This window comes from Bombus pascuorum, chromosome 2 (genome assembly GCF_905332965.1).
Source record: "Bombus pascuorum chromosome 2, iyBomPasc1.1, whole genome shotgun sequence".
Taxonomy (NCBI): domain Eukaryota; kingdom Metazoa; phylum Arthropoda; class Insecta; order Hymenoptera; family Apidae; genus Bombus; species Bombus pascuorum.
In genome coordinates, this window is record NC_083489.1 from 20921321 (window position 1) to 20936236 (window position 14916).

Consider the following 14916-nt stretch of genomic DNA (forward strand, 5'->3'; position numbering starts at 1 on the left):
AAAACGTCTGTAACGGGTCTCTTATTTATCTTGTACAGACGCATCAGTGTAACTGTTCATCTTTACAAAGCTGCTGAAATAAATGATATTATATACGTATTAACACAGTGTAACATCAGTCAAACCATCCTTATTATCGTAACTGAAGGGGATCGATCAGTTCGTGGCGCCGATTGTTTAATCATAACGGGAATTTACGACTCCCGTTGACGTGCCTTCTCGCGATCGCGTCTCTCCGCGAACGGTCGTAACAAGCTTATTCTATATAAATACAACACTTTTATTAAATTCTCTCTTTATTTAGGAAAAGAAATCATCACAATTACATACAAATAATTTCACTAAGAACCCTAATGACCTTCATTTTATTAATAAGTCTAGTATTAATTACCATAAGGTGTGTTAAAGTATTTAGCAATACTGGGCATGAATTTTTTAATCCATTCCACGTTTTCCAAGGCCACAGATAATGACTGTTTTGCAGTATCCAATATTGACTTTAGTTCTTCGGAATATATTTTGATAAACGTATTCAACTGTAATAAAAATTAACAATTATGTAATAATATACAGAGTGTTATTAAAAAGAAGCTTCTATTCTAAGATTTTTCGAGCATATACTATTTATCGAGAGCAATATAAAATGTCTAATCAACATAGGTTCTAGAATCAATCTTCTCGATGTTATATCAAGTTCTATATTCATCACATTTTTTCATTACTGTAAATACTTATACAACTGAAGTAAACCTTACATAAAATTCAAAATGCTTATTAAAATCTTAACATTAAAACCATTAAATTTGTCAATATAACGGATTTCAGTTTAATTTGCTTTACAATTTAAGTATACAGCAGGAATTAGATATTCTAGTCTTAGATATTCTAGAATTAAATCGAACTTTCAGTGAAAAACACATAGAACAAGAAGTTCAATACAACGATCATTTGATCACCTGGCTTAAACCTTCTGCATTTTTTTGTGGAAATGAAAAGATATTAATCTACCTTACAACGCTACTTGAACTTTACTGTTAAATAATGTGATGAATTGATAAGAAATAGAAAATGTAGGTTATAATACAGGGATAGAAGGTGGAAAGAGTATTGAGAAGTATATCGATTCATGATGCATAAATATGACTTTTATATTTTCATCGAAAGGGTTGATTTTAGAATTTGTATTAATTAGAAACTTTTTTGGCATTTTTTATGCTACTTACAAACTTTAATGCAAATAAAAATTTTTGTGGATATAAGTAAGATTTATTTTACTTACTAAAGATTATAATGAGTACTCTATTGTGGTTACTTTATATACATATTTTGGTATAACATAAACTAACTAATCTAATTATAGGACATTTTCCTGTGATACTATAAGATGTTTTAGGAAACTATTAGCGATTGAAAGAAGCTTAATGCTACGACTACTATACAATTGGATGTTTGAAAAATTTTCAGTACGATTCAAAGAAGATTTGAGAAGATACTACATTTCTATAGAGTTATTTAAAATTTGTGTTTTACTCGAAACACGTCGAGATCTATAAGATTGGGAAAAAATCAATAAATTGAGTCCTCTAAAGTGTAATTTAATTTTTTTCTTAAAATTTTTACTATTTATTAGGTAACTTTCTAATTAATTTTCAGAAACAGTTGTCTTTTTTAGTAAAGTATCTTTTGAAGTAATTTTTGCAAGCTTCTTGCACATATAAGATTTTGGATATGAAACAAATATTTTATGAGGATCAAAATATGAATAATACGGTATAAATCCTTGATAAATATTTTTATCAAAATAGATATATAATATAAATAAGATAAAGAAATATCACTTCTTTTTGGCTTATTGGGAAATGATTCTTGGATTGATGGGAAATGATATTGCAAAATGAAAATTCTTTTTTTTGATTAATGCCAGATTTCTCCTATTAGTTGATACTTTTGATGTCCAGTTGGAAGTAAAATTGTATCTGTCAAACAATATTTTGGAGAAATACATAAAAAATAATTCTCTGCAAATAGCATAAAATATATAAAAAAACACAATAGGACAAATCGATTTTTGAAATACACCGAAAACGAATATGTATATATGAGCAATACCATTTCTGTTTGCTTTGCTGTTGTCATTCTTTCCCCGATGGCGCTAATCACTTTGCCCACAAAATCGTATCCTCTCCTACAAAAAGAAATTTATATTTATCGCAAACATATCAGAAGTATTTTTGTATGATTACAAAGATTCGTGAAATGTAGATAAGTATGTACATACAGTTTAATGATCCTCTGTAAATTCGACTGAACAAATTCCAAAACATGATTTACATTCTCAACATTCCCATCTAAAATGGAATTCACTATCATCATTCTCTGTTGTTTACGAACATTTTGCACATTAGATATTGATAGCTCGAGATACCTGTGGAGAATATTTCAGGTTAAAGACTGATTAAAAATAAGTTCGTTTATTCGAAATGGATTACGATAACAGTGGCTGATTCTGATTAACTGAATTTCAAATTAAATTTATAAGATAGTTGAAAATTATGTGATATTGGCATTTTGAACTCCGTTGTTGACTTTACTTTTAAACAATTCTCTTTTTGAGAATAAAATGCTTTTTAATTGAGTAGAAACTGGTATATTCTATTATACGGAGTATCCCATTCAACTGACCCAAAATATACTTTATATGACTGGGTTATGAAATTATTTGTACATTTGGCATACAATTTTTTAGGGCAATATTGTATGTGTTATATAAATTATCTTGAAATTTCATTATCACTATATTGAGACACAGTTGTCATGATTATGTTGGTAAAATCTGAAATCTATCTCAAAATGTATATAGACAAGATATTTATTGTAAATATATATACATATTTAGGGGAAAAATTCATATACCACATAAATAGTTTATATAATAGTTATTATTTTATGTATGTTTAAAATGGTTCCATTGAATATTGAGGTTTATTATAATCGATAATTTATTTTCACCTTTCCTTTGTAAAATATGTACCTATCTTCACTTAATCTTTTGCAATTTCTATATACATCATACTTTTAAATTGTACTATATACTACCACTATATGCAGTATACTACTAAGTTTGTTTCAAACTTTATTCAATATAACCATGACAGTCGAATTTCATAACAACACTAGTGAAATTTCAAAATGTTTCGTATAACAGGCATAACATATCCATAAAGCATATCCAAAAGTTTTTGAATACTTTCGTGAGCTTGTGTAGCTCTAAAATGGTTGAGGATAAAATAAATTTTATTAGACAAAGATAAATTGTTTCGAATAGTAAATAACCTGGTGTATGCTTCGACACCGGAAATGGTGATGCTTAGAAAATTTTAAACTTCTATTTATTTTAAATACAACTATTAATTTTTTATATACCAATTAATGCATCCTTTCATTTTCTATAAAGAGTATTCAGGCATTTAGCCTTCAGCTTGACTTCATAACATGCCCCAAGGATATCCCACATATTAAATCATTACGTACATATTTCTAAGGGACTTTGCAATCAAGATCATTATTTAAAAAAAAATTCTTATTTATACAAAATATTTTTTATATTAGCACATGTTTCATATCTTTTATTAACAATATTATATCAGGTTATTCTATATGTTCTCTCTCTTTGCATCTTGCACTTGGAATACAAAATGAATGAATAATTATAGTATTATTAATTAAAATATTATATGAATATTAAACGAATAGCATACTAATGAGTCGAAAAGAATTCTTTCTCATGATTACAATGGATCGTATACAGCCAGAAAGATATTACATGAATAAAAGGATTATAATTGGATATTTTTACACTACCCACTTTATTTTAGATATCAATTATGTACAATACATAATCCTAAATTATTATAAAATGTAAACAATATATCACAACGAAGGGTCAAAGTAATAATCAAATGTTTTTACGTTAAAATTTTAACAATTATTAATAAAGGGTCAAAGTAATAATCAAATGTTTTTACGTTACAATTTTAACAATTTTCCAAAAATTGTAGCAATCTAAAAATTTTGAAACAAATAATACTTACATTATTCGTTAATAAATATAATAAATATCTTACATTTTTAAATGTTGTAAAATTATAGAAATATAATTTCGATGTTATTTCTGACTCTGGAAAGTTTATTGTTAAAGTTATCTAAAGTAATATCTACTTAAGGATAGATACTACTTAAGATACTATTTAAGGAATACCCTATTATTTTCCGTAGACTCTTCGTTTATTCAAATAATCTACTAGTTTAAAATTAGCGTATTTTGAAATATTAAAGAAAACTTACGTTTTAATCAGATTAGCTTTATGCGTGCATCCAAGACCTTGCAGTAACAGATCTTGTTCAGTCTGTAGATCAGTGTTTAGCCATCTATCTATCACTAGGTACCAATCCTCTTCGCTCCCGTTACGTATTCCCTCGCAATAAACAAAGCTCTTAACATCTCGTGGTATGCTATCAATTCATAAAATAAATAAAATCTATCATTAAACTATATTATGTAAATAACAGTAATAGAGAGTTATATTAAAATGGTTAGAACATTTTTTGTTCTTTAATATATCATAAAAATAGGTACTAAGTATTTTTAATATTTGCATGATATCAAGCGCATAAATAATTCAACGGTAATCCTTTTTTTAATGCAAATACTTTTTCTGCTAATTAAAGTGCGTATTTATTTCTTGTTTCTATGAAATAAATATCTTTCTACTATAATATTTTAATATATATAATATTATATATGTCCGGTTATCATTGGAGTTCGGGGCATATAACGAATCTTCATGTGAATTGGCCATCGTTGTTGTATACTATAGATGATATTTATTGATATGAATGTGAGTATTACAGAGTTTAACAAGTAATAGCGACGATTGAATAATCGAGATGTTGATGACAATGAATGTAGGTTCGCTAACGAATACACGGTCAACGGGATGACGAATGCGATTTGATACAAGATTCTGGTGTCACTCAACGTACTTGTTCACTGTACCAGTCAAACTTATCGGATTGAACCTCAGTCCAAGTGAATCTGCCCTTATATACTCCTCTCCGTACCTCTCTGTATCCATCGGGTCAATCTTTGTTTTTACGGAGAGCTATACAACTACTCCATACCTCTGTTGGGTAAAACCGTCCATCCCGTAACCGTGGCTACCTTTAGCGAACAGTTATGTGTGTCTCTTCGAGCCCAATCTCGGGCAAACATAATTGGATTAAATCATAAACAGCTATTTCTCATTTTTAATATTTAAGTACGGCTATAATAAAAGTCTGGACTAAATTATTAGGAACCTTCCGAAAACATTCCAAAAGGAAGGCCCCGATATGTCCTTTCATCTTCGAGACGGCCAATCACACGTCCTCGGGTGTATCTAAAATATTATGTTTTCTTAACATTAGGCTCGCTACAACTGACATTATTTACTATTTAACTAAATATTCCAATAAACCAAGGGTCCAGTTCAACAACAAAAATTTGGATCGAATGTCTTAATAACAAATAAAAGAAAATTCAGTAACATTGTGATTAGTATTCAAAGTGCTAGTTGCATTCTGTGGATTACCAGCCCGATCATAATGACATGATAGACCATTCTCGATTTCGAACCCAAATGAATCTCATTTTTCTGGATCGCACGACGACACAGAACATCGTTCCATGGTCTCACTGAGCTATGTTACATCGTAGCACCGGGCGCATGTGAACAGCGTTCTCACAGAGCAGATCACACATCTTTACTGAGCTTCCGTCAAGACGGAAATTGCCTTTTGTCTTATTTTTCGAGTTTATCTGTCTAGGTTATGTTTTTGTTATCTGACGTAAGTGCATACAGGGGTTTCATAATTTGTGAGAATTTAGGAACGAATTTTCCAAAGTAAGGTTAAACCTTTTTTTTTTTTGTTCATGGAGAAAATCCGTACGGACACCCGCCGCCTCTAGAGCGGCGTGGTAGTGTCGGACACCAACCGACTAAAACCTCCGCAATGACCGTCCCTATTGCAACTGAGGGGAACCGCTGTGGCGACACACCGGGCCCCCCACACACAATATTCCGTCCGTACTACGTCTCGCCCGCTCCCAGGGGCCGTCCGGATACCCAACCGGACTGTTTGGTGCCTTCCGGGTGATGGAAGGTCCAGCACCTAACTTCAATCCCCTTCGGAGGTCGCTGCGGCTCTCGCGCGCCTCATGTAGGCGCTTCCACGGGCACTGCCGCGCCCTCGTCGGCCAATCCTCCCGGGATGGGAAGCCCGCTCCCTTTCCCGCTGCGCCAACACCTTCCACAGCGTAACTAGCTCGCAGAAGTAGGTTACGGCCTTCCTGCCTCGCTCGCTCGTCAACAGCGCTTCAAAAATCGCCGGTGGCGAGAGGTCGAACCCTATTTCTCCGATGAGAGAGTGTCGCGGCGCTGCCCACGCCGGGCAATGTTCAGCGTGTGCTGCGCCGAGTCCATCCTTGCGTCGCAGTGATGGCAATGCGCGGTCACCTCCTTCCTGATTCGGCGTAAATACTCGCCGAAGCATCCATGTCCCGTGAGCACCTGCGTCCTTCTGTAGGTCAGGGGAGGCGCGCCACCGTCCAGCCAAAAGTCCCAGTTTGGGAGGAGGGCCCCGAGAGCCCACAGCCCCGGAGCGCCAGTTCTTGTGTCGAGGCCGGTGCGCCATCTGTCGAGCAGCTCCCGCCAAGCCTGCGCCTCCGCGTCCACGACCGTCGCTCCAACTTCGCCCAGCAGACCCCGATTGCGGAGATAGATATCGCGACACTTCAGGGCATGCAGCTCGAACGGGGGAAGTCCGGCGAGCACCGCCGCTGCCGTCGCCGAAATGGTGCGAAAACCCCTCGTGATTCTGATGGCCACCGACCTGTGCAGTCTCCTGAACGCTCGGAGACTGCGGCTGCCAGCCCTGAGGTCCCCTGCCCAGATCGGAGCTCCGTAGAGGAGCTTTGCTCGTACCACGCCGGCGTACAGCCTACGCACCCCGACACCGGGCCCGCCCAGCCGAGGCAGCAAACTACCAAGGCGTTCGCCGTCGCCTCGACCGACGGTATTAGACGCTCGAAGTGAGCGCCGAATGTCCAGTGACTGTCGAGGGTCAGGCCCAAGTATCTCATACTGGTCCCGACCCGGATCTCTGCCCCCGCCAACCGCAGGCGATAGTCCGCCGGAGGCGTCCCGTGATCGGCCTTCCGGCAAAACCACTTTGCCTCTGACTTCTCGGGGGATACCTCTAGCCCCAACCCTTTGATCGCGGCGACCGCGGAGGCCCTGCCAGTTCCGCCAGACGGACGGTCCTGCCCCATGTCGATCCCCACACTAGCACCAACGTGTCGTCGGCGTAGCACGTCAGCGCCGAGTCCGGGGGCATCAGAGTCCGAAGTACCGTGTCGTATGCAATGTTTTACAGCAACGGGCCCAGTACAGAACCCTGCGGGACGCCACGGCACGCCGCCCTCCCCATCATCCTTCCGCCCCGCCCACTGTAGACGATACTACGGTTCCGGAGGAAGGCCCGGACCACACCCCGCAGGTAAGCGGGCACGCGAGAGAACTCGAGGGCCCGGCCTATCCCGCCCCAGGGGATGTTGTTGAAGGCGTTGACTACGTCCAACGACACAGCCAACGCTACGTAACCCCGCCGCACGGCCTCCTCCGGAAGCCAAACTGGCTGTCGTGTAGTTCAGGAGCCCGCCGAGACAGATGAGACTCGAGTCGGGCAGCCACGATCCTCTCCAACAGCTTGCCAGCCTGATCCAACAGGCACACAGGTCGGAAGGCGGAAGGCGAGTCCGGGGAACGTCCCGGCTTCGGCAACAGGACCATCCGCCCCTCTTTCCATAGGACAGGGATCTCGCCCCGTGACAGGCATCTGTCAAACAGAGTCCTCAGTCTTGGGGCCAAGACTCCGGCGACCTCCCTCCATACACGGGCCGGAACCCCGTCGGGATCTGGGGCCCTTCGCGCTCCGATCCTCCCGACTGCCCCAGCTAGCTCATCCTCAGTGATCGCCCACTCTGGGCCCCAGCCACTCGCGGTGTCCCGTGGTCCCTCCCCTGGTCGCCGCAGCTCCCGCTCTTCGCTTGTCCCGCCCTCCTCCCCATTCACCGTACTCAGGAACAGGGCCCCGACGACATCTTCCAGGAAGTGACGGTCTATGCTCTCCGTCGTGGGGGGCGCCCACGCTCATGCTCAGATAGTCTGAGGAGCCGCTACAAATCTTAGGACTTAGTTAACTAAAGTCCTTCAGATTGACAAACAGTCTTTATTCTATCCGCCCGTAAATCTGTCACCTATTGCGGGAAGATAAGGGAGATCAGATTTCCTCACGTGCGACGCTTCCCGCTAGGAACTCTTTCTCAAGGGCGGCTAGTATCCTTTTCTAACCGCCAATATAGAAATTAACCAATTAACAGCAACGCCTATTTTCCTCACCCTCCGTGTGGAGGCTTTCTTTGACGAATCCGATGATCTCGTGCCTTTAGGCACATCCCATCATAGCCTTCCCCTGCAGCGTCGTCGTGACGGAAAGTCATTCTTTTCTGGCAATCTGATTAGCTAAGAGTCAATCAAGCGTTCCTAGTATCACGAGTAGTAAGTCGAGTCCGACTTAGACTTTGAAGCAAAGTATATTCGTTATCCCGTGGACCGTGGATTCGCTATATCGAACCTAGGGCCATTGTCATTAGCGTCCAGTTACCGCGTCCGATCGTCAATCTTGTATCAGCCATACTTGTGTAATAAATATCTGTGCGACAACCATGAACAACACTGGTGAAGATTCATTATACGCCCCTACCAATAACCCGACATCAGAAGTGGGATCACCACCGTCTACAATTAAGGAGCAGCTTCTGGCCATCGCGAGTCAATTGAAAGAGCCAGGGGTGAGTGTGGAACCTAAGGACATATCATTACCGCCGTTCGATCCCGATATCGCGGGTACCGACCCTGTCGCATGGTGCTCACTTGCCAGTTGTCTCATGGAAGGAAGGCCCATGCGATGCAATGAGTTACTTTTCCCCATAAGTCGTGCGCTGAAGGGCGCTGCCGCGCAGTGGCTCACGCAGGTGCCGGTCGATGCAAGCCTTACCTGGCCAAGATTTAAAGAACTTTTTCTTACGCGCTTTGGTGGTATCGAAACGACAACCGAAGCGCTAATGAAGATGGTAGCCGAACCTCGGCTGGAGGGTGAATCCATAGGAGCCTACGGTGTTCGTCTCTGTTCCCTCCTTGGGGCAAGGTGGGATCATCTGGGTGGGATCGAGATAGTCCACGCCACCGTTCTCCATCACCTGGGTCTACGCGACGAACGTGTCGAGAAACTAGCGCTTACAAGCGACATCAAGACTCGGGATCAATTTTTGGCGGAAATGAAAGCTTTCCACTACGCGAAGAAGAGGCCGGCGCCTTCGTCAGGAAATCCATCAGCTGGCCCCGAAGTTAAACGGCAGAAGATACCTGACCCCCGGATCAAGTGTCGTCACTGTGGTATTCCCGGGCATAAGATAGCGGAGTGTCGTACGAGACTGAGAACCGAGAGACAGGAGAATGCACGACGCCAGGAGAAAAGCCGACCGGCTGGATCGTCCAAGGTGTCATGCTTCAAGTGTCGCGGAGAGGGCCACATCGCACCCAACTGCCCGCTGCTGCAGAAAACAAATCGCGACCCCGATAACGAACGTCGAGTCAACTCCTGCGTGGTGGAGTCTTCAACTGGTAAATTAAGCCATCTGGGTGAGTCGTTCTCGTTTTATTTCGATTCTGGAGCCGAATGTTCGCTAATCAAAAAGTTCGTAGCCTCGAAATTTTCCGGCAAAAGAACGACCGACGTAGTAGTAATGCGAGGGATAGGAAATCACCGTATTAATTGCACGTCTCAAATTGCATCCATAGTACGTATTAATGGTTTTGCGTTGGAGATAATTTTCCACATCCTTGCCGACGGCTATCTAAATTACGACATCATGATAGGCCGCGAAATTTTAAGCCAAGGTTTTAACGTAAATATTACCCAAAATAGCCTCAGTATTTGCAGGGCAAAAGCTGCCAATGTCTACAATATAACCACCGAAAGTAAAATCGATATTAATGGAGTCGACACCGAGGTGCTCGGTAATGATAAAGATCGATTGATCTCCATCCTCGAAGAATTTAAAAGTTCGTTTATTACGGGTTTCCCGCGTGTACGTGTAAATACGGGACAGTTAGAGATACGTTTGATTGATCCTAATATCACCGTACAAAGAAGCCCCTACAGGCTTAGCGAGGCAGAGCGAAGCATAGTGCGCGAACGAATAAGCGAATTAATTAAGGCAGAAATCATAAGGCCTAGTAACTCACCGTTCGCGAGCCCTATGTTACTCGTAAAGAAGAAGGACGGCTCGGATAGGTTGTGCGTAGATTTTCGAGAGCTAAATAAAAATACGGTCGCGGACCGATATCCTCTACCTCTTATCGCGGATCAAATCGCGAGATTGCAAAGGGCGAAGTACTTCATTAGCCTCGACATGGCCAGCGGGTTCCATCAAATCCCCATTCATCCCAATTCGACAGAATATACAGCGTTTGTCACCCCCGACGGGCAATACGAGTATACGACGATGCCGTTTGGATTGAAAAGCGCACCGTCCGTTTTCCAGAGGGCTATTCTCAGTGCCTTGGGCGGCCTCGCCCACTCGTACGTCGTTGTCTACCTGGATGACGTCCTAATTATCGCTGAATCGGTAGACCAGGCTCTAGAAAGATTACGCATCGTACTAGGTACCCTCGTAAACGCCGGGTTCTCCTTCAATTTTTCGAAGTGTTCCTTTCTCAAGACGTCTGTACTTTATCTCGGGTACGTAGTTCATAACGGAGAAGTTCGCCCAAATCCGGGTAAAATACAAGCCTTGAGTTCTCTACCGGCACCAACGACCGTCGCTCAACTTAGGCAGTTCATAGGTTTAGCCTCCTATTTCCGAAAATTCGTCCCTAAATTTTCACAGGTAATGAAACCATTGTACGCACTTACCTCCGGTATTAAAAACCTAACTTGGACAGATAGACACGAAACCATAAGGCAAAAAATAATTTCCATCCTGACCAACGAGCCGGTGTTGATGATATTTGACCCGAATTACCCGATAGAATTACATACTGACGCTAGTTCGGACGGATACGGCGCTATTTTAATGCACAAAATCGACGGCAGAAACCGAGTAATAGAATATTACAGTAAGAGAACGAGCCCCGCGGAATCCAGATATCATTCATATGAACTAGAGACCCTGGCAGTTGTAAACGCCGTTAAACAGTTTCGCCACTATTTACACGGACGGGAATTTCTCGTTGTCACTGATTGTAACTCGTTAAAAGCAGCTCGTAATAAAGTAAGTCTAAGTGACAGGGTTCATAGGTGGTGGGCTTACTTGCAAACTTTCACTTTCGACATTATGTACCGAGAAGGCAAACGAATGGCCCACGTAGATTTCTTCTTGCGTAATCCGGTAGACACCGACCGCGCCCCCACCAACAAGATCGAAGAAAAGAAAATTAATCTGGCCGAAATCTCGGAAGATTGGCTACTAGCGGAACAACGTCGCGACCCTCAAATTTCTGAAATCGTCAACAAACTGCGAAACGACGAGCTCGCGGAAGACATTGCGAGTACGTATGAGTTACGATCCGGTACCCTTTACCGTAAAATACAAAGGAGAGGCAAGACCCTCTGCCTGCCCATCGTACCAAGAGGGTTTAGATGGTCTGTCATTAACCACATACACCAGTCAATTATGCACTTAGGTTGGGATAAAACGCTCGAGAAACTGTACGAGTATTACTGGTTCGAAGGGATGGCGAAATATGTTCGCAAATTCGTAGAGAACTGTCATGCTTGTCAGATTTCTAAGGCGAATTCAGGCAAAGTGCAAGTTGAATTACATCCCATACCTAAGACCAGCATACCTTGGCATACCATTCACGTAGACATAACGGGAAAGCTGAGCGGCAAGAACGACTCGAAAGAATACGTCATTGTCCTGATCGATGCCTTTACCAAATTTGTATACTTACACCACACTCGTAAAATAGACTCCCTTAGCAGCGTTAAGGCACTTAAGTCCGCCATATTTCTATTCGGCCGTCCCTCTCGGATAATAGCGGATCAAGGGCGATGTTTTACCGGCAAAGAATTTCAAGATTTTTGTAAGGATAGACAAATTAAACTCCACCTAATAGCAACCGGTGCTAGTAGAGCGAATGGACAGATAGAGCGTACTATGGGTACATTAAAGAATATGTTTACAACAGTAGAAACGACCGGGCGATCATGGCAAGACGCGATCGGCGAAATACAGTTAGCTTTAAATTGCACCACTCATCGTGTGACTAAATCGAGTCCGCTAGAATTATTAATTGGTAAAACAGCGAGACCCTACGGGTTACTACTATCTGAAAAGACCGAAGAAAAGGAAATAGATATCTGCAACGTAAGACAACAGGCCATACGAAATATGGAAGATAGCGCTAAGTATGATAAGGAAAGATTCGATAAAACGAAAGCCAAAGTAGTTAAATTCAATCTCGGTGACTTTGTATTAAAGAAAAACGAGGAAAGGAACCAAACGAAACTAGATCCGAAATTTAGGGGTCCATTTGTGATAGCAGAAATTTTGGAAGGAGATAGGTACATTTTAAAAACACTAGACGGCAAACGGTCATATAAATACAGCCATGATAGGTTAAAGAAAATTCCAGATAGTCGCGTTCCTACTGAGTTGGACGTCTGCGGTGATGACGAGAACAGTGACCATGACGATGCGAGTACCTCGGTCTCAGAGGATCATTCTGACCACAGCACTTAGCAGAAAGAGTTTGCATATGCCCAGTGTGGCGATATGGCAAAGGACAATGTCTTCATACATGTCCAGTGCGGTAATCAGGTGTCGGATCGAACATAGTGGCTCACATACGCTTACGGGGGGCATACGGCCCGAACAAAGTAAGTGCGGGATCAACACACCGTTACCGAATTCGATTCAAGTATCATGGAAATAACATCTAACGTAGTGTTCTAACAAACGCCCAGTGTGGCGATACGATGAAGGTCAATGTTTTCACACATGTATAGCGTGGTAATCAGGTGTCGGATCGAACATAGTGACTCACATACGCTTACGGGGGGCATACGGCCCAAACAAAGTAAGTGCGAGATCAACACACCGTTACCGAATTCAATTCAAGTATCGTTAACACTACGGAGATAACATCTAACATAGTGTTTGAACAAAAGCTCAGTGTGGTATCATGATCCAGAGAACTGAGGGCCGTCTAGGTGCGAGATAGAGAATGGTCCATCATGTCATTACGCCCAGACTGATGATTCACAAAATGCGACTAGCACTTCGAATATCAATCGTAACGTTACGGATTTCCACTCTCTTTTAACTCTTTCTTTATCAAACGTCCGACCAGAATTTTGCTGTCAAACTGGACCCTTGACCTATTTTGACACTTAACTAAATTGTAAATAACGACAGTTATACCGAATCTAACATTGGGGAAACCCAATATTCTAGATACACCCGAGGACGTGCGATAGTCAGGATGGCCGTGTCGGAGATGAAAGAACACCGGGCCCCCCCGTTGGAATTATTTGGAAATATATATATATATATATATATATATATATATATATATATATGTCGGAGATGAAAGGACACCGCCCCCCCCCCGTTGGAATTATTTGGAAAAAGCCTCAATACTGTAGCATTTACGAAATAACCCAGACACAGTCATTCGAAACTTGAGACAATGAGTTTAGGCTCGAGGCGACAACCGGTCGCCGAGCGTAGCCACGGTCACGGGATGAACATTCCACCTAACAGAGATATAAAGTAACATAGCTTTCCTTTAAAGAATTGGCAGTACAGACACTTGACAATAAGACATTCCAACAGCCCCGCAGCTCGCCACACACAGACCCCATTCTTTGGGCCAGATGATCGCCAGATGCCGATGCATCGTTTACAGTTTATGTTCAGATAACCTGAGGAACCGTTACAAATCTTAGGACTTAGTTAACTAAAGTCCTTCAGATTGACAAACAGTCTTTATTCTATCAGCCCGTAAATCTGTCACCTATTGCGGGAAGTTATGGGAAAGCCTGATTTGGTCACGTACGACGTTGCCTGCTAGGAACTCTCTCTCTAGGGCGGCTAGCATCCTTTTCTAACCGCCAACATAGAAATTGACCAATTAACAGCAGCGCCTATTTCCCTCACCCTCCGAGTGGAGGCTTTCTTTGACGAATCCGATGATCTCGTGCCCTTAGGCACACCCCGTCATAGTTTTCCTCTGCAGCGTCGTCGCGACGGAAAGTCATTCTTTTCTGGCAATCTGATTAGCTAAGAGTCAACCAAGCGTTCCTAGTATCGCGAGTAGTAAGTTGAGTCCGACTTAGACTTTGAAGCAAAGTATATTCGTTATCCCGTTGACCGTGGATTCGCTATATCGAACCTAGGGCCATTGTCATTAGCGTCCAGTTACCGCGTCCGCTCGTCAATCTTGTATCAGCCATACTTGTGTAATAAATATCTGTGCGACAACCATGAACAACCCTGGTGAAGATTCATTATACGCCCCTACCGTCAACCCGACATATATATATATATATATATGTCGGAGATGAAAGGACACCGGGTTTCCGTTGGAGTTGCTTGGAAAACCTCAATACCGTAACATTTAAGAAATAACCCAACACAGCCATTCGAAATTTGTGACAATGAGCCTTTGGGCTCGAGGCGACCATCGGTAGCCGAAGCGTGGCCACGGTCGCGGGATGAACGTTCCGCTTAACAGAGATATGAAGTTA

General features: G+C 42.0%; 1 protein-coding gene across 1 annotated transcript in view; it reads right to left on the reverse strand.

The window, feature by feature from the left end:
- Positions 1-288: 288 nt before the first annotated feature.
- Positions 289-14916, reverse strand: part of LOC132904515 (aminopeptidase N-like) — a 74929-nt gene continuing 60301 nt past the window's right edge. Inside the window, exons 7-10 of the mRNA XM_060955083.1 lie at positions 4345-4512; positions 2279-2425; positions 2110-2185; positions 289-536 (exon numbers count right to left, since the gene is read on the reverse strand). Of these exons, the coding sequence (XP_060811066.1) occupies positions 384-536; positions 2110-2185; positions 2279-2425; positions 4345-4512 (544 nt within the window). The 3' untranslated portion in view covers positions 289-383. The remainder of the gene's footprint in view (positions 537-2109; positions 2186-2278; positions 2426-4344; positions 4513-14916) is intronic.